The 21,060-nt window shown below is 35.5% G+C and overlaps 2 protein-coding genes across 5 annotated transcripts; both read right to left on the reverse strand.

Moving 5' to 3' along the window:
• Positions 1-620: 620 nt before the first annotated feature.
• Positions 621-11,062, reverse strand: PDS3 (phytoene desaturase 3). Of its 3 annotated transcripts, none has more exons than XM_021434998.2 (15): positions 10,860-11,062; positions 10,373-10,586; positions 10,149-10,281; positions 9,373-9,461; positions 8,820-8,877; positions 8,348-8,503; positions 6,637-6,785; positions 5,715-5,834; positions 4,495-4,708; positions 4,300-4,402; positions 3,484-3,531; positions 2,864-2,909; positions 1,783-1,970; positions 1,148-1,310; positions 621-915 (listed from the first exon to the last, which is right to left on the reverse strand). In XM_021434998.2, exons 2-15 carry the CDS (start codon positions 10,529-10,531, stop codon positions 856-858), a joined length of 1,686 nt encoding a protein of 561 aa, XP_021290673.1. In that variant the 5' UTR covers positions 10,532-10,586; positions 10,860-11,062; the 3' UTR covers positions 621-855. The 3 variants fall into 3 exon arrangements, with proteins under 3 accessions (XP_021290673.1, XP_021290674.1, XP_021290675.1); XM_021434999.1 differs by lacking the exon at positions 10,860-11,062 and adding an exon at positions 10,687-10,831; XM_021435000.2 differs by lacking the exons at positions 10,373-10,586; positions 10,860-11,062 and adding an exon at positions 9,602-9,678 and having other exon boundaries at positions 10,149-10,279.
• Positions 11,063-11,566: 504 nt separating this feature from the next.
• LOC110421128 (DNA topoisomerase, type IA, core) lies at positions 11,567-21,049 on the reverse strand. Of its 2 annotated transcripts, XM_021434611.2 has the most exons (15): positions 20,879-21,049; positions 20,725-20,781; positions 19,849-19,952; positions 19,268-19,361; positions 18,554-18,653; positions 17,892-18,135; positions 17,464-17,626; positions 17,254-17,373; positions 16,968-17,047; positions 15,456-15,734; positions 14,690-14,858; positions 14,479-14,607; positions 14,159-14,371; positions 12,990-13,169; positions 11,567-12,355 (listed from the first exon to the last, which is right to left on the reverse strand). In XM_021434611.2, exons 1-15 carry the CDS (start codon positions 20,903-20,905, stop codon positions 11,708-11,710), a joined length of 2,607 nt encoding a protein of 868 aa, XP_021290286.1. In that variant the 5' UTR covers positions 20,906-21,049; the 3' UTR covers positions 11,567-11,707. The 2 variants fall into 2 exon arrangements, with proteins under 2 accessions (XP_021290286.1, XP_021290287.1); XM_021434612.2 differs by lacking the exon at positions 20,879-21,049 and having other exon boundaries at positions 19,268-19,356; positions 20,725-20,751.
• Between the last annotated feature and the right edge of the window lie 11 nt (positions 21,050-21,060).

Raw genomic sequence — 21,060 nt, forward strand, 5'->3', positions numbered from 1 at the left:
CTGTTGTTCCGCAAATCTGAATTGTTAGAATTTTAGGTAGTAGACGGGAGTTTGCTGTGTCCATGAGGTCATAATCTATCTTGTATTTGACTGTTCCTTTATTTTCTTCCTGGACCCTAACAGCTTTGGACATGTATTTTGTATAAAATATTCAACATATAATAGAAAAATCTGCAAATCATGCAGCTGATATAGAAGAAAGAAAGAGACAGGTGAGGAGATGCTGTGCCAATTTTGATGGTTTTCTTGTAACAGTGTAATGCTTTATTTGGTCGTTCACTCACTTCTCTGTCCCATTGAATTGAAGAAGAGTAAAAGGTTTTTTTCTACTTTGTACCCATTCCTTCCGTTCTTCTTTTCTCTCCTACCAAGGGAAGCCTAAATTTCAAACTTACAGGTTATATACCTCAATGGCTCAATCTGGTGGGGTTGCAATGTCAATTAACTTCATCTGCTGAGTAAACTATTTTTTGAACTCATACGCAACAAATTCCAATCTCAATGCCATATGTTCAGGCAGTACCTTCAAGATTGCTAATGCATTCTATAGCATTGTGATTTGATCATACCTGTTATGATTATTTAGGATGGCAATTCCTCGGTAACTCGGAAATCACTAGTACAATCAAAGATTATATATATTTTATTTTTTAACCTGGATCAGTGAAGATCATATAGATTCTATCAGAGAATTTTACACAGCGTTTGTTATGCTGTCTTTGAATGTGTTACAGACTTTGTAAGGGCTATATGATATCTGTACTGCTAGATGACCAGTAATGTACTGGCCTTGAACAATCAATTTGCGAAAGATCCTCAGAAACCTGTGAATTTTTTACCTCAACTTGAAGGCTGCTAGTGAATGCTTGCTCCTGCCAACTTTCTTTGTCCCAGAGCAAGAAGCAACTCATAATCCTGCATATTTCAATACATTAGAAGTGCCGATATAAAATGAACATAATATTTCCGTTTTCCGTCCTCCTATTCTATGGACTCACATTGCCACCTTCATAAAACTTTTCTGGGATGGTATATAGCAACAAGTTTGGCATCTAAGACAACTACTAATTTGAACTTCAGTGGGAAAAAAGAGAATTATGCCAGCGCAGTTACAGCAACATGACACCGAAAAGAATGCAAAAAGTACCTGTACAATAGACTGCGCACAAAGCTTCCCTGAGAGAACAGCGCCTTCCATTGAAGCCAGATACTTTTGTTTTGTGTAATCACCAGCTAGATAGAACCCCTCTATCGGAGATCTTTGCAATGGGCGGCAGGGTTCACAATCTGGAACAGTTTTATATACTGATCTGAAATGATCATTAGCTTTAAGTTTCAGTAGGGAATCTTGGGGTTAACACCTAAAATAGGCACTATTGCACATAGATTTAAACATAGAACATGCATGCGTGCATGTATGTACAAACATAGGTATGTACGTACACAATTACAAATCTGAAAAAAGGATTTACTCTTTCTTTCTTCTGAACATAATTGAAATGGTACTGGTATCGTGTTTAGAGATGTGTTTGAAAGTGTGTCCAAGATAGCATTAAGCTTCCATGAATATTTTGAAATAAATATTTATATTACATGTTTCTTGCACAATTGTACTATTTGATGCATCACTATATGAACATAGGGGGAAACGACCCCAATCATTTATATTCAGACATAACACGAGACTTCAAGCAATGACTAGAATTTGATTTGAAAAAGAAAAACAAAAAAAAAAAAAAGAAACAAATAACAGAGATTCTAAAAAAATGCTCTCAATCTAACCTTGGTGTTTTAACAATATGGTACTTTATAACTTTTGCTTTGCTCTGATCTGCAGAAATTTCATCAGGAAAGAGTTTTGCAAGCTCCTTCATTGTAGCATCAATAATTTCCGAGTCACTACGTGCAATCCATTCTTCTGCAGGGGCAAAAACTAACTCCAACATGGACTGGTTTGGATTGTAATATTCCTGCATAAAACAATAAATCATTAATTAATGGTCTCATGCATTTAATGAGGAGACATGAAGCTAACATAGTTAGCCTCTCTTTATATAATGGAAAAAATAATAAAAAGCAGGGAGAAAGAGTTATGTCTCTGCACATATATTTTTATTCTTCTTAAGTCTTACTTGCTGAAACTTTCTTTTTTCTCAAGTCTCATGGAAGGTTGAGTCAAACCCACACGGTTTTATTTCCAAATGTTCTCTGCACTTATCTTTTTCTTCTTCTCTAGTTGTTACTTTCTGAAACTTTCCTTTTTTCTCAATTCTCACGGAAGGTAGAGTCAAACTTACATGGTTTTATTCCAAATATTCTTTGGACTTGAAAGTTACCCATTAATAGGTTCCCCTGGCAAGGCTAAATCAAATTAGGTCCATAGCATCTGCCATTTCACCACATCCCCTTGTTTCAAGATTAGGAACTCATCATGATACATTTCCACAGAAAAATGTCAATAAAAAATTAATAACTAAAGCTTTTTTGTTAGATGATTTCTTTTAAATGAAAGAACACATGCTAATCGTTCCTGTGTCTCATCTAGTTGGGGCAAAACTAGCATAATTACCCACACATCTGCAAAAGCATTGAACAGAAGCTGACAATTTTGAATAAACTTCTTTCCATTCTTTTATTCAAGCACGGCTGTTAGTCAATAAAAAAAGGATTAACACCCAATAATTTTGTTATGCAAAGAAACCAGAATGTAGTTAAACATGTAATTATATCATATACACTTAACAATTCTTGCAAGATTGTAACAATGTCACTGACATCCGATATGTAGGAAATATAGGCAGCATGGCAACCTAAAGAACATAAATTCAACGGAAATAAAAAAGAAATTTTAGAGAGCTTTTACCTTACACGTTACAGACATGTCAGCATAAACACTTAGAAGGGGACTTCTGCAAGCAAATGAGGAAAAAAAGTGACGAGTATAAACAAAAGTTGTTGGTAAGAGAGAACAACATTCATGAGATTCACCTCAGTAAATGAACATGAAAGGAGTAGAAAACGCTAATGCAAATTAGTTTAATGCAAAGATGTCCCATAACTTGGCAAAACAATGGAGGATAACCATTCTCCTTAAACCCCCACAATCCCTCATGGGATATTCCAGGTCAATTAAATCTGGAAAAACATTACAAATATTAAATAATGCACCAAATGGTCAAATATGAAAATTTAAATAATTAGATTGTGTTAACAAAAAAAGCATGCAACAGATTTGCTTGACCATCAATAGGCAAAGACCCCAGACTGGTAATAATAATGCCTTTACACTACGGTTTCCACATTCTTATAAGCAATGATCTTTTTCCTCAAAATATACTCTAGTTTCATTTCTACACGAATATTGTAAATTCAGAAATACAATTAGTAAAAAATCATAAGGCTACCAAGTGGCAGGCAGATAATAACCATAAAAGCTGTAAATTTGCAAAGAGGGGAAAAGGCTGATAGACGAAGTAGGAAGACCTGCTAAAGAGTAGATGATCGTAGGTGTTCTTCAGTTTCCTATCAAACCTGCAAATGGAGATAATCCACATCACTCAACTAGGGACTCTCATATTAACTTTACACCCTAGAAACCCAAAAAACAATTGTTTATCTATAAAATTAAACCGTTGCTCAAAAGGAGAAATAGCACACGTGTATCACTTTTTTTAAAAAAGGTATGACGCATGTATCACTCAACGCATTTCACTAGTGCAATGCAGTGAATTAATGGGAAATTAAAAACAAAAATTTCTTGAGCAAAAACACCCCAGAAAAACAACCATAGGAAAAACACATGCAGTCTCTTCTATACTACTTTAAAACCAGAGAAGTAAGAGATTAGGCAACACTAGAAAGCCATTACACATGGTCAACACTGCTGCTTTTTGATTAGAGGGTGTGTCCAGTGAAGGCATAATGTAAATGATGAGCACCATCTTTCATGAATGCTTAAGCAATGTGTAGCTGAACAACATATAGAGGTCATTCATTTCTTCAGAGTTCTGATGTGGGACTCTATAACCCAGGTACACAATGGATTACAATATGATGTGAGGACTTAACCATTCAGTTCACAGTCAGATCAAAGAAAGCTTCCACATGATATCTTTTGCTTCCCCTACCACTTCTTTAAAGTTTCCAGGTCAAATCAGTTGAAGATATATCTATAGAAAGTCATTGGGGTGTACTTCAAATAATACCTTTCTGCAGGTCAAAGATTTAGAAAATGGTGGGAGACAGAGCAACAGCAGTACCAACAAATTGTCTGAACAAACAATGGACTTTGTTACTAACCATATGTGAACGTTGATAACTGGGACTCCTACTAATTTCTCTAATTTCTTGAAGTATGAAATCTCTCTCCAGTCTTCAGGCAAAAGTAGCTTCAGGATATCAACTGATGAGATCAACATCCATCAGCTAGTATTAGAGAAGCTGGTAATACAGTGAAGCTAAAAAAATTGTTATTCAATTGGAAGCAGAGTATACCTGGAGCTGCCATTACATAAGCATCTCCTTCAATTGCATTGCCATTAGTTAGAAGAAAACTCTTCACAGTTCCATCATCATTGAGCTCTATTTTCTTTATTCGTGAGTTAAGCCGAACCTCACCACCCAGTGACTCAATATGATTAACAATAGGCATGCAAAGCCTCTCAGGGGGGTTGCCATCCAAGAATGCCATCTTTGATCCATTTTTCTCCTGTTAGTGAATTTTCCACACATTCTTAACAAGCTATTTTAAATGTTGTAATACCATGTTTTCCTTCTGTTTTGTATAACCTTAACTGAATGTAAATGAATAAACATGACTATCCAACAATGTATATGTCAATGAACCTTATTCTTAATACAAATTACAAAAGGATCACAACCTCAGATGCTTCTAGTATATGAGAGTTATAAGAAAACATGCGATCTTAAATTTGACTGGAGAACATCCGGTGAGTCAAAATGAAAATTACACATCTGTTACTCAATCTATAAAACCTAATTCACCAAAAGGACCCAAGATATTACCCTTTATACATATCTCAAGCAGAAATAAAAAGGGAAAAAGAAGAAAAGGAATTTTTTTTTTTTCGAATTCCTTTTAACTTTATTTATCAAACAATGATAAGAGGGTTTTTGTCAAGATTCTCATTGATAATTAAAAAAATGAAAGTCATTTGAAACATACATACAAATATAGATAGCTGTCTACATATACGACTTACTGCTTGATGATCATTTTGAAGGCAGTAATGGCAGCTTTTGGCCAAAAAGAAAAGGTATATGTTGTCACCTATGGTATTAAGGCCAGAAGGGAACTGTACCCATCCCTCTGTTGCCAACAGAGGAAGAGAGATATATATGCTCACATATTGCCTAAGAAATAGCTTTGCCATGGAAATTGCTAGTCTCTTGAAAATTTCAGGCTGAAAATTATTGGAACACCTAAAAGTAGCATGTAAACTTAATACCCGTTTTAAAAGAAAATATAGCCATAATAAACAAGAACAAATTGTGATGTTTACTTGATGTGTCCAAGTTTCATATTTATAGATGCCTTTGGTACCCAACCAACGTCATTACTAGTGACATACAGAGCGGGGTTTCTGTTAATAGTAAAGAAAAATTTAAACACACATCATTTTAATTATTTTGTTGCTGACCTTGTTTCCAATATAATCAAATTTCCAAAATAGGAGTAAACTAGGGAACCATACCTGCAGAAATCGATTCAAAGCAATCAATATACACTGCATTGAAAGTTCATCTGGGTTAATGAAGTTCAGTGCCTTTGACATGGCAATAAACACCTCGTTAGTCACACGATCCGGTATGCCCTGAAAAGGAAAATGAGGAAAGGATTAGTTTTCTTTATTTTTTATTTTTGAAAAGTATTATTTTTCTTTATTTTTAATTCATTTAACAAATTTTTGCTACTTAAAGCAATTCATACCAGATTAATTAACAATGAAAAGCGGGCAGTATTTGAATGAATGCAGAGGGGAATGCATACACTAACTGACAGACTTTGCATCACTTACAAAAGTCACTATACTAAACATAACACTGCACATGGCAACCTCTTTTCCAAAATTTTCTTTCATCCCCTCCCCTTCCTCCTTTTTCTATTTTCCTAAAAGCATTCAGCAATACTTTTCCTCATGATTTTTGCAAGACTAAAAAATTTATGCATGTTATTCTTATAGATTAATACTCAACCCACTCATGTCTGATCTAAAAATATCCCACTACTATATACTATCCAGTTTTACTCATAAAAAATGAAGCATCAGCACCAAAATCCATGGACAGAATTGTGTACACACACAATAATATGCATATACCACAGAAGACACCTCAGAATGACTTCAAACAAATCCAGATGCAAGGATTGTTGCTCTATTATTCTTGTGCTCTTCTGCACCTTTTCAAGCAAAGAAACAGCCATGTATTTGGTAAAGGCTTAAAAATCCGTATCAGTCAACCATACATGCAGGTAGCCACAAAGCAGCAAATAAATTGCCCCTATATGAGCAAAACTTCAAGTTAACAAGGCTCTTTTTGGGAAGCTTTACATCAGGATGAACTACGCTCACCACTCAGAAGCCAGCCAGACTTTATCAAAAGCAACCAGCATACCTGCTTTCTCATCCACTCTTTAACAGTTAGACCATCTTGGGCCTCAACGTAAGGTTGTCCACCAAGCATTGCTGGTAGGAGTCCTATTGCAAACTTCACTTTCTCTGGCCAAGTCAGCATTTCATTGTTCTTCAAAATGGCCCATATCCCTGTCAGTTTTCATTGATATGAAATTTAAGCAAAGTAGATGCAAAATGTAATTTTTAATTCCTGTAGATGTTAGTATTGGCATTCAGGAATCTGTAGAGCAAATTCCACATACATTAAATGATAAAGGAAAAAAAAAAGTTTCCAAGCACCCCGATCAGTCCACCAACAACATAAATCAGCCACAACATATCAAAGGAATGTAATTCAGCAGCCAACAACAAGACATAGGATCCTACAGACAAGCACCACCAGACAATAACAATGTTGTGATTTGGTTCTAAATCAAAAGCTTACAAAAGGAAAATTTAAGCAAACAATTGAGAGATTTGAATCAATCACACATTACAAAGATTAAAGAACTGAAAAAGGGAACAAGAAAATATAGGAATTAAAGATATGGTGTGGTTTTGTGGATTTCCTACCACGGCCGCAATAAGAAGAAAATCCACCATTGAAAGATCAAGAAATTACAAACTGGAACCCTTCAAAACCCCTTAAACTTCACTGTCAGGTACAAACTCAGTCTAGGATCTCTATGTGCTTTTCTCCTCACATGCTCATCAGCAGACTTAGAAACACTAGAAGACTCTTTTCCTCAACGAAGAGCCCGTAAAGTGTATACATAAAAGAGTGCTCCCCATACACTAGAATTCATCATGAATTGAATTAGTTGAACACAGCCCAATGTGTTAAATGAAACTTGGGAGTACCAAAACACATTCATTTTTATCATTTTATAGAAGCTCAAAATTTTATGAAGGAGAGGAAGCCAACCTTGCGCCTTGACCTAGTGTCAAACAAAACTCTTAAGTGTAATTCAACAAGAGGCCCAAATCTCAGAGTTCAAGATTTCAAGAAAGTAAAATATTTATCTTCCATTAAAAGGCATCCAAAAAAAAAATTAAAAGGCATCCAACTTAAAACCAATTAGTTCAATTGGAAAGACCAGTCTTGAATATAAGGTCAGTCTAAGGAAGGCCCAACTTAAAAGATATGGGAATGCCATGACTAACGATAACAACTGATTGTTCAGTCTTAAGTTTTCTATTATGAAAACAATCAAGGGAAATTTAGGGAAAGGGGTTGAGCAATTTGGATGAGTGGAATCATATAATATTTATTAAAACATGTAATGCCCAATATGTAGATTCTATAATATGCATTACACAGAGTAGATAAGAAGAAATTTAAATGGTACTTCACAATAAACACACATAAATGTAAAGAGCGAACATCAAAACAAACTGGAATTGACATTAAGTAACCTATAAGATAGAGTAGTGACAAGAGCAAATAAACTCGTCCCGGATACCAATTAATCATTTAGAGCAAGGTATTGTCTATATCCAACTGATTAAATAAAAACAGGTAACATGCAAGCAATTTTATCTTTCATTTCAAAATTTGCTGCTTCATACTGTTTGTAAAGCAAAAAAAGTTTGCATAACAGCCAATTTGATAATTGTACAAACCTATGTAAACTTTTTTTTGCTTTACAAACAGTACAAAGCAGAAAAATTCGAAATGAAAGATAAAATTACCAAGTATTTAAGTTGTTTACCATTTAAGGGTGCAGGTAGAACTTCTGGAAAATCAAATCGGCTGAACTCTCCAGGTTTGTTTGGCATTGCAAATATCATAGAGTGCTCCTTCCATTGCAGCCGGTCATTAATGCCAAGTTCTCCAAACAGGCTTTGCACATTTGGATAAGCCCCGACTTGCCAAAAAGAAAAGACATAATAAGAATATAATTAAGCAAAGAAAAAAGAAAAGATGTTGCAATGCATCAGATAACAACGGAATACAAGAGTCAGGAGATAAAAAGGAAAATCATAGGTATTGTCCAAAATCTCCACAAGCCTACGTATTTACAACTTTCAAGTACTAAAAAGGGGGACAATAAAAGTAAAATAAAACAAAAAAAAAATCAATGTACTGAATGAAAATTTCAATACAACACTACAACCTTCAAAAACTTAAAGAGGAAGACCAGGTGGTAAAGACTGAGAAAACAAAAAAGTAGTTATTCTTACAGAATATATGTAAGCCTGTCTCATACCAATCTCCATCATCATCTTTCCATGCGCCCACCTGTTAAAAATAAGACCAAACCCTAATCTCTCACAAAAAAGCAGGAAAAAGGGAAAACAACATCTTAAACCACGTATGTAAGCATGTCACGTTGGAAGCTTAAAATACTTACAAGCGGCCATTTGAAAGATATATTAATTGCTAAAATATCAAAATCTTAATTCAAATGAAATTTTTTTTTCCTTTTTATGCATGTGATTGGCGGCCCCAGGAAGTTACATACAAAGAAATCATTTACACCAACACAAGTTAGTCATTAGCACAGTTTAATTTCTGATGGTAAACACTATTTATTAAATCATGCCGCATGCCATAGTCCAGAAAGAAACTAAACTGTCCTTGAATAAATCTTGCTGATTAAAATCGTTTTTTCTTCATTAAAGATAAAGTGTCATATATCTCCTCATATCACAATAAGATTTTAGAAATGAGGAGTGAGATAATTCAATAATATAAATAGGTGTAAATTTCTATAAAACTTAGTAGAGCAAAAACCTTTCCACCTAGGACATCTCTTGCTTCAAGCAACAGAGGTTTGTGACCTGCATCTGCTAAATATTTTGCAGTTGACAAACCAGCCAAACCTGCAACAATTCAAAAGGGGTAAGTCTAATGTAGAAGCAATAACAAACGCAAGTGATGGATCATACATTAAATCTAAAACACATAAGGAACAAAATTTTAGGTATAAAATAAATATCAAATTAAGGCCAAAGGGTTATACTTGCATACTCCTGATAGCTTTCAAGCATGCAGATTCTCCCTTATTGCTCACCACAAAAGCACATCCACCCTTGAAAGCTAATCCATAGCAATTAGTAAAATGAAACAAACAAGATTTTGCATTCACAGACTTTTGGACTTTTGTGACAGAAGAATACCACATCGTTACCCAATTTTACTCTTCCTAGCACTTGCATGCAAACCATCTAACTGTCACAAAGCACAGGGCCCTAAATTGGCACGGCCTTCTAGTGAAAGCTAGAACATAACAGCAACATAAAAAATGTAAAATAAACACATATTAAACACAGAATCAGAATCCAATGACAGAGTATGAGATTCTCAACTGGAAAATATATTTAGACATGCAGCTAAGAATCAAGGCATGATGAAGTCCATGCAAAATTCAGTTCATTAATATAAAAAATATAAATTTTTAGAAATTTTGCTACAGTAAAGGCACAAGAAGTTACAAAAAATTCAAAAGAGAGAATGGATTTCTCAGAAGACAAAAGGAAGCACAGATTAAACTTAAGACAAATTCATACCTGCACCAGCAATTATAACTTTCAATGGCTTAGTTGGACGGGGAGCAGAACGAAAAGAAGCAGATAGAGAAGCAGCCTCCAAAAAATTAACAGTATTCTCAAGCTCTGGCCTTGGATAATCTATGCAAACTACCTGACTCGTGATAACAAAAGAAAGGTAAGATTATTCTTTGCACTGTAACAAAAGGGTAAGGTCATCCAAATATTCATCAACACCAACCAACCTGCAAAGGACAAGCACCCTTACTTGACCTCTTTTTAACGGGAATTCTCAAGGCATGTCCCATGGATTCACCACTTCTAAAAGCTAAGACACTTCCCATGCTTATTGTGTTGCTTTGGGAGTTCAAGTACACAGCCGAAACACTCCCACAGAGACTCATCTTCTTCAAAACCAAATATCCAAAGTCTAGATTTTGATGAGCAATTCAACTGCAGCTGTTGCAAATAGGAAAAAAAAAAAGAAATGGGTAATTGTAGTTTATCAATATGAAGAAGAAAACAACAAATTACTCATTAAAAAAACAGCTAAATATACCCTTTTTTGCCTTAACAAAGCCAAAAACCATTTTAAGAAACTGCTTGATTTAAAAAGAGAACAAAAAAGGTTCTTGCATATGCTAATTAAACACCAGCAAAGTAACTAATAAGAATCTAGAGAAGGAGTAGATACAATTACACAAAAAAGTGCGTAAAAAACACTAGACTTGCCTGAATAATAGAAAGTGGATATGGACAGTGGGTTGGGACAGACTAAAGAGGCATGGAGGAAGAGGTGGAGGTGATAAGGTAACGTGTACTTGTTATTTTTAAGACATGAGAGATTGAGAGTGGGTTTGGCCGAAATAGGAGGAAACATGCCATAAATTCCTAAAATGAGCTTTTTGGCGCATTGTTAGGTTTGGGGGTTGGTCACTGTTACCCGAATATTATTTTAATGGCCAGTGGCTCAACTCAACGAACTTGCAGGCCAGAGCCACTGCCTACAGCCTATTGGTATCTCCAATCTCGTTAGACATTAGTTTGCACTTTTGCTATATTTTGTTTTTGTGCCCGAAGTCAGACTATTACATTTCCATAGGTCCCAACTCTCAAACGTGGCATGTAGGTGATAGCGTACATGTTTTCTTTTACTTATATTTAGTAAAATGGAGTTCAAGAAAGAAACGAAAATGGAACTTGGACTGCTGTGTTTTTGTTATATTTCAAACATGGCATGTGGTTGTGTAATTGTATACACCGTGAATGAACTACGACATACCCATAAAGATGCAATGGTCAATGAGCTTTTGCTCATCAAGATTTCGTTTTAAATAACAGTACCAGATGAAAAAGTCTTAAAGAAATTTTTACTAGCTCGATTTCAGATTACAACTGTAGCATAGAATTTTTACGTTCATCGGGGAGGAGGGAACAACTTGTGCAACATAACATCTGTACTAAAAGATGAAAAAGCATCTGTACCAAGGAATATGGTGATAGCTCACGTCAAATAACGCAGATCATTTCTCTGGCCAAAAATAAAGGACTTGAAAGGAAAAGTTCATACAAAATATTGTTCAAAAATCTCGGAAACTCATTTTAGGGTCCACTTGTTTTCCAGCGGCACGTCCTCTTCCCCTAAATCCGCCTCTACGTGTTCCTCTTCCTCTTCCCCTTCCACCCAAGCCTCTACTAAATGATTTCCCGTGCTTCACCTCCACAAGCGAATGAAGCAACTCATCGCAAAGAATGCAACCAGTATGCAAGGTAGCTCCATCTTCCAAAGGAGTTGTTTTCTTATTAAAGTCTACCTCTATGATTGTTGAGTCACATTCAGCACAGCGCTCTCGGGTAGTGGCGATACGGTGAGCACCTTCAGGGAGTAAGACAAGGCAATTGCATTTATTGCAATAAAGTCTCCACTTCGGAGCACTTACTGGGTCTAAAACAAGTGTTCCACTGCATTCGGGGCAAGCACAGACTCCCTGTGCCACTAGAGAATGGCGACATGTGGGATGTGGGCAGAGGAAGCACGGCATGCCTGCCCCTTTCCCCAGCTTCCCTGAACTACCTATCTTTGTGGCACCAAAGAGAGTGTCTATACCTTCAAATGGAGGACTATTATAGCAATATGGGCAGAGTGGGAATGACTTGCCTTCGGGACCAGGCATGGAGAAGATCAACAGCTCGAAGTTATCCAAAGGACAAGTAAGTTCCTTGTACAGCTGCAGAAAAATTAAAATGTGAGTCACAACAGGCAGTGCAATGACACATATCCAGACAAGGAAATGCTTGAGGCTTTTCCAACCATCGACTTTCAAAACAACCAATGAGACCCAAAAGATTGCCACATATTGAATGAAGTAGACACATGACATGGAATTTGCTGCATTAAATTCAACTGACTCTAATTTTCTTCAAGAGTTAATTTCTGAAAAACACATCCAAAAAATGACCATTCCTAGACTCAGGGCACAAGCAAGGCTAGTGATGACTACTTTTCCCTGTCCAGTCAGATCCACGGGTTGCACCACCTCAATTCAAATAGGTTTCTTTACAAGAGCAACAATAAGAAAAAGAGGAACCTAGCACCTTTAGTTTTACAAATTAATAGATTCTAGGATTGATTCAGAGAAAGAAGGAAATGAAAGAATAAAAATAAAAAATAGAAAAGAAAAAGGACGGGTGAAGAAAAAGGGCAAGCTGAGGAAAGAGATTTGTTAGAGTGTTTGAACTTTTCTTTCTAATCCATAGGTTTTGCAAAGAAGCGAGAAAGTATTTATGGCCTAAATGTTTCCACATGATTCATGCTCCAGTGAAACTTTGAAGTTTGCAAGAGGTCCAGCATTTTGCTATTACCTTGATTGTGCCTTTTTGAGGAAGATGGTAAACCTCCTCACATGTGCCACAAAACAAACGTGGGGGCTGTGTAGAGATGTACTTCATGTACCGCAAGCATTTCCCACATTTACTTAGTGCACGCCCTGAGTCAGCTAGTGGAGAGAATTGTGCTTCAAACAAGGCATCCATGTTCTCAATCTGGAAAAGAGGAGGAGTTCACTGATAAATAAATAATTCTAAGCTACAATATCTAAAAGCAACCACAAAAACTAGTTAGTTCCTCATACATAAAATATATACACATGAGCATTCAATGAGTAGTTAACTTCAGATTTGTATCACAAGTCAAGGTCTATTGTAACAACAGCAACAATAAAACATACTACAATTGTGCTATACTTGGAATCGTATCTTGGGTAATGTTACTAAAAACAAGGTCCATGGTAACCAACCCAAATCAAGCGACAAGCTTGATTCTTCTGAGAAAAAGTTCAATTGATTTAATAATCTAAAATGTTAATAGAATTTACTTCTTAATTAACAGAATCCATAAAAGAAGATATTGAAACGAAATTTTAATGCCACAAGGCATGAGCATTATCAAATAGCATTACCAAGGGATATCATCATAAAATTTACAGCATATACCTAGCAAATCCATCCAAACCAATACAAAGATACAAAGACTCAATGCATATACTTGGTTTAAAACAACAGGGATAGACAACTCACAACTATTAAACTCTCCCTTTCCCAATAGTTCACACTTGTAACATATCCTTATAGCATTTATGTCTAACCATCACAATCTTGCTACCAAACTTCTCCAACCTCCCCAAGACACATCCACACCTCAACAACAAACCCATATGATCCTACCACTTTTGCTCTTTCTATCATCTTCATTTGCATCCCCCAGTTCGAAGCTACAATAGACAAATGCACTTGACTATAGAAACCTATACAAGAAACTTCTTCTTTTTCTTTTCTATTTTGGGTATTGTCCTCCTAAACTGAAACTCTTTCTTCTCCCAGCCTTTGACGTTTTAAATTGTAATTAATGAAAATTTCAAGGTTCAATTTGGAATTGCAATTACGAACCATAAATCTTTTCTTGTAATTTAGCCATGAGGCTATTTAAGCATGCAATTAAAATGTGCAAGTACTCAACCATATACTTCTCTAACCTGCTGAACAAAATAACTGAATTTTTGCTTGAATTGCTGTAATACGTGTTGCACAACATGAGAATGATTAGCTTGACCCTTAGCAACCAAAGTGATCTGATGCTCAATGAAACTGCGAATGTCTGCCAAACAAAGATCTGGATCAATGCATTGATAGCCCCTTATCAGTGTTATGCCTAAAGCAGTTGGAACCAATTTCCTACCACCTTGTACCTGCATTTTGAATAAGAATAATATATCCAAACAATACAAAGAAAAACTAACATTTTGCATGAAAAAGCTAAATATCACAAGGAAAAACTTCAATTTTTCTTAAGAACCTGCACATAGTTCCGCTCACATATGTTGTTGATATGCACAGGAATTGATGCATCTGTGCCTATTCTATTCCTCTCCATCAGAGAAATCAGCTCACTCTCACTGAGATAATCAGGAGGTGAAGTCTCACCCTAAAGAATTTAGAAAATCAGGCATCAGGAGCAAAATTTGGAAACTGGATGGTTCATTACATGGAGGAGTTGAATATATTACCTCATATAACTCCACTCTTGAAACTTCAATTTTCTCCCCTTTTGTAAACTGAGGAAGATTTTTTTCATTTATGGCCAACCATGGCATAATATATGTAAATCCTTGCACTGTAACATGCTGCCCAATGCAATGGAAGTATTCTCCGCCAACTGAAAATTCTACTTTTCTCCTGAAATAGACATCAAGTAATAAATATTATAAAATAGAAAAAAGAAAATAGTAAAGTGTATCAACCAATGATATAGAATCTAAATATCAAAAATTTTCCTACATCAGTGAGCATGTCAACAGTATCCAAATCATGGCAAAACAAACTACAGAAACAACCATGCTGTTTTCCACCAGGTGAGATCAGTACCATGGACCATATCACACTATGATGCTCTATTTAGAACCATACCATCAGTAAGCTCAATAAAACAAGGCCCTTCTCAGTGGCCCAACCCCTCACCCTCACCCAAAGTCTTCTTTGGTCTTGCTCTCCTCTTGACAGGAACATCCTCCTTCAAGAAACAACTGTGGCATTCTATACTGAAGTTCACTTACAGTAGAGCATCAAACAACATTATCCAATTATACATATCCTACCCACCACAATAATTCAACGTCCTATGGGAGCATCTAAGTAGTCTAAAAGCAAGTTGTAAACACAAAAGGTGTACAACCATATATCATCAAGGTCTGCATTTGACCACAGTAGAATATGAAACACTGCCAGATACAACTAAACTAAATAAACAAGAGGATTAAACATTAGGCCTATTACCTCACATATTTGCAGTCGGGAGACACAGTTCCTATAAAATGTTGACAGACGTACTGATATAAACTCCAAGCATCTTTTCCAAGAATATCCTCAGTTGCGGAATGCATTGGAGTTATAGGAGGATGGTCACCGGCATCTGTTCCTGACCTTGGTTTATGATAACCTTCAGCAAGCAATCTTTGGACATAATCACCCCATAGTGGATTATTTGCTATTACATTAAGCGTGCCTTTGAAGTCAAATGAAGCAGGATATGCTGTGCTTTCCGTTCGTGGATAACTAAAACCGCCAAAGTTCCAAAAGAAAAATACAAAAAAGAAAAAGAAAGACTATTTAAAACAATAATGAAAATATCCAATTAGATGCTGTCATATCTGAAGAAAAATGTAACACTGCACCACATTATCACAAGGCTCATTCTTAACCAGGCTTATCAGAACCAGGACTTAAATTAATGATTCTGAACCATAGTCCTCAGGTTTCATGGCTCAAGGCTTTAAAACATGAGTTAAGGAGCAACTGCAAATTCAAAGAGCCATTAACCCTAACCCATGTCTAAGTCAGGTATATATAGACCAATCACATTATTTTTTATTAGTTGCTGTATAGTCCAAAAATACAAGAAATATATCCATAAGTGTATGTGTGCATTGTACTCTTCCATTGGAAGCACAGATAAAATCAAGCACCAGACAAACTCCAACCCCCCCCCCCCCCCCCCCCCCCCCCCCCCCCCCCCCCCCTCCCTTAACTCTAAACACACACACACCCCTCTTCCCTTCCCACCCAACATCGCAGAAATGCAAAGAGATCAAGAGTAAATATTGCTTGACAGTAACCACAAAACAGAGTTTAGTATAGATAGTTCCACACTTAATCATCTAATTAAAGATAAAAGCAACAACCAAAGAACTAAATCCCAGCTTATTATTTCTAGCATAAACCTCTCTGTAGAAAATTTCCCAATAGCATGCTGAATAGCATATTAAGAAACCCATGCTGAGTCTAGGTATTCCCAGTCCTTTAAAACTAAAAGAGTCATCTGAATAACTAGCTCTTTAGTGAAAAACTTTATCATTCATTTCTATATTATCACCAACTCAGCAGTTAGCTCTGAACATTATTCATTACCGAGGTTAAATGTGATATAAGGTAAAAAACTTCTTACCATATCATCAGAACCTGCAGAGTCTTTCTCTTACAACACATTATATGAATTAAGATTCATAGCTCATATGGGAAACAGAGAAATAATATAAGCACATATATGTGGCCACCTGGCAATAAAACTCCTAAACATAACCTTATCAGACAAAATCTCCATTGGTACAGAAAACATTTAGCTAGCCTCATATAGTAGCACTTAGCACCTAAGAAAGACTCCAAGAATACAGGTAGGAAATCTATTTGCTTTTTCCATCGTATTTGTAACAAATTGCAATGGCATTACAAAAATTAGTAAGGAAAGGCACAAAAAGACCCATTGTAATCCAAAGAGTGAGAGAAGAAGACCTTATGAAACCTTGTGTATACAAGCGTTCAGCAAGTTGCATGGCTGTCTGAGGTCCAAAGCCTAATGCACTTGAAGCAACCTGAACAAAATTAAGAGAGTTATCTCGATTTATTTTTCCCTAAACAAGACTGCTATTCAAGAATTAGCCATGCCAAGCAAAGATTTCATTCCCATCCACCCATCATGCAAAAGCAATTTATAGTTCTTTTAAGCAGCTATTCAAGAATCAAGTATAAGCTACTTACAAGTGAAAGATTAGCAAAAGCATATCATAACTCTTCTAACCTTCAAAAGATTCACTGTGTTCAGACCAGAAGGTCGACCTTTGCTTTCCTGTTTTTCTGATACATCAATTACTTCAAGAATTCCATCCTCTGTCACCAACTTCTGAAACATTATAGCAACCTGAAATATAGAAAAAGAAAAAATTAATCACCATAGTTCATAAAAAATAGAAGAGCAACATCAGTAAATGTTTATGTAACAAGGCCTCACATCTATGTCAAACAACTTTTGACGTTTCCATTCTAGCTGAAGATCATAACCATTCTGAATAATATAGGGACGCAATGCCCAAAACTTCTCTGGCTTAAAAGTATTAATTTGCAAATAGCGCTGTACACAAAACCCAAGTGTGGGGGTTTGACATGGACCATAGCTGAAATAAGCAATTAATTAGCCGATTAAATGGTTGTTCCCAAGTGGAAAATAACCAAAATCGTATCCGTGAAATAGTCAGAATAACTCTAGAGAAAGGGAATGAACTAAAAAGCAAAAAACCAACATTGCAAACTTCTCATGTCCTCCGTAAGGATATAAAATTTATGCAAATAAAATGCAACAGAAGCACAATACGCATGAAATCTCTTAAGGAAATGCATAATGAACAACAAATGATAGAGAAGAGAGCTGAAAGAACCAACGAGATAACTCTGGAGTCAAGATTCCCATATTTTCCTTGAAAATAACTAGTTTGAAATCGGGTAAAAGCAACACCAACTTTCAAATCTATCTCTTGCCGAGCATCCACAGCCAGTGCCTCATGTCTGTTTGGTTCCACTAGGTTGTCCATAGCCCTTGAGATGTCTTTCTCAGTCACAGAAGAAAACCTAGCACGATAAACCCTTTTCTTTGCCTCATTCATATGAAACCCCGTACACTCAATGACTACAAAAACATTAAGATAGTGATAATAACAACAAAAGTAAGCAGATATAGAATCTGTCACTCAAAGAAGATCTACAAACAATCTCATGCTCATAACTAATCTGAGGAATTTTATAGTCATTCCAAAAGGAATAATTTTTCTTTCAAGCCATTCCAAAAGGTTAAAGTTCAGAAATTTGGAACCCTATTCAGTGTAATGCCTTATAGAATTACCAATCAGGAAACAAGAAATAATTGTTCTTTATTTCTTTTTTTTTCTCAGCAAAGAATCAAACTGATTTCAAAAGAGTAATGCAGATTGATTTTACATGAATAACACATGACATACTGTCATAAATTTGCTTAACCATGAAGTCATGCAGCAACAGGTATTGCTTCACAGTGATGTACATAGAAGTACAAAAAGAGGAAAAATTACCTTCAAAACAAATGTTCTCTCCTTCACGATCACAATCCAACCATAGTACCAAATAACCACAACCACGAGCTTCTTGGCTTAAATGTCTAGAAATATGGGCCTGATTACCCCAAAGAAAAAAAAGAAATTACACATTTAAAAAGGAATTATAGCTTTAAATTATTACATCAGAACACAAAGTTAACACCTAATCACCAGCCAAGAAATCAAATACCGACTTATCTGAGCCATAATGTGATATAGAAGCAAAATTTGTAGTATTTATCTACTAACTATATCTGTCATGGTTTATTGTCATATTATTTATGCATTGCCACTTGTGCAGGCAAAGATAAAGGAAGTAAATTTAAGTAGGTCAATATTCCATGGTAAACTACAGCTATATCCTCATGAACATGAATTTTAAAGAACTCCAGTAGTCAATGAAATTAATTTAGAATAACAACTTAATTAAGTACAGAATTGATATAGGCATTTGAATAGGAATTTTCACAGCAGGAAGGGAGAAAGCTTTCTAATACCATGACTAAATTACAGATATACATTGAATTCAGATGGATTTGTCAACTAACTGCCATCACCAGCTCAACTTAGTTGCATGCAGATGATGATAAGAGAAACACATGCTGACCCATAAAATCACTCAAGAGAAGGACAATGAAAAAATTATAAAGGAACAGCAAATTGGTAGAAAGTTGCATAGATTATATATACCTTTGGGTTTGATTCTGTCTTGATAACTGATGCTTGAAATAAATCTAGAGGATTAGTGGCATTCCAATCTTGATAGGATGCAGGAAAATCTACACTAGATTTGCACAAGAAAAAAAAGGGAAAAATATCATCATGAGAAATCAAGCCAATAAGTTAGGAAGGCTAACAAAAGTAAACAAAACAAGTACCAAGTTAGATTAGTAGTTTGCCTTAACATCTTCTACAAGCCATTTGTTATGACTATATTGTAATGCCGGTTATACCGTAGTTTAATGCAAATATATAGCTGAATATGTTTTTTCCAGAATCAAACATTAAAGCAATATCTTTCCCTACACCAAAATATCCACTCGAGCCTTTCAATCTTAGCATGTGAACAAAACTATTTTCTCAGTAGAACATATATAAAATAACTTAATAATGAAGAATGCATCAATATAAAAGTAACTTAATAAGGAAAAATGCATCAGCATTATAGACACTTAAATACAACAAATCCTTAAGTCAGCACAAAGCTTAAGCAAGGAGCAAAATAAAATTATCACATTTTTTGTTTTCAACATATCAGGGAGAATAAGGACCTGAATACATGTCCAATAACTGAAGTCACTTTATAATGGGCATTAAAGCCAAGAAATGTCCCGTTGAATTCATGGACTTCAGTACTACCCCTCCTTGTTGACATCTGACAAACACAATACAACTTGTAAATCACTAACAAAGATTCAATAGTGAAAAATGGCATGGCATTCACAAAAAATGCTAGTGTTCAAACCAAAACATTAGTATGCGTTGCAGTGAGTACTAAAATGAAATAAGAGGGTTCATGATTGTGTCATCCACTTCACGTAGCTATGCCTGTAAATTAATAAGTAAAAAAGGTGTAACTTCAATGAAAAATATGATGGACCAAACCCAAGCCCAACAAAGGGCTTTCAAAATTTCCAAATGGATTACTGTTTATTCATTACAGAAGCCATTATGAAGGTAGTTTATGGGGGAAAAAAAGGAATTGGTGTTGTGGGGTGGGGGGGAGGAATCAAACAAACAAATTATACCATGAGGGCATCTACGAGTCAAACGTTATAATTGAAATCAAGCCAATGCTAACTTTTTTATCAGGGATTTTTAATTTAAATTTTTTTATTGAAAGGTTAAAACAGTACAAGAGCTTAGAGCTTGCGCTAACTTCAGTAGCTTAGAACAACTGTTAATTTCAACCAAATAATATTGAAAGATTTTTATTTCTGTAAAATTCATTTTTTGTTACTATGTCTGTCTGCTTTCACCTTGTTTTGTTGGTACTTAGAAAGTAAACCCAATGGTTAATAGCATCAATACAGTAAAGATGAAAGTTTTAAGGTTTAAAATGTATAAATCAAAATTTCAAGGTTCAAACTTGTAATATTTATGAAACTACGAGGCTTTTCACAAAACAAGAGGGGGTTTAAGCATACTTGGCCATGAGAGAGTACGGAAGCGATGGAGAGAGCGATGCTAGGCTTCTCCGCCACCTGCAATAACAGCGAGACAACCAACTTAAAAATGAACAATTTTGATTAATTTAATTATGTATTTAGCCTAAAGAATAAACATCTGTTGTTTATATACCATGAGAACTTTGGGGGGAGGAGACATTTCGTTGCTTGGATTAAACCTGCTTTTCCACCTTCCTTCTTGGGTTTTCTGGCTTTTAATTTAACGCTTCGGAGAGCAAGCAAGAGCAGAGAAATATAGGGTCTCTCTCTCTCTCTTTCTTCGAATTAAAAGAAAAGCGTAAAACCCTAAAATGC

The sequence above is a fragment of the Theobroma umbraticum genome, unplaced genomic scaffold (assembly GCF_002168275.2).
Source record: "Theobroma umbraticum cultivar Fairchild unplaced genomic scaffold, ASM216827v3 scaffold_130.0, whole genome shotgun sequence".
In the NCBI taxonomy this organism is placed as follows: Eukaryota; Viridiplantae; Streptophyta; class Magnoliopsida; order Malvales; family Malvaceae; genus Theobroma; species Theobroma umbraticum.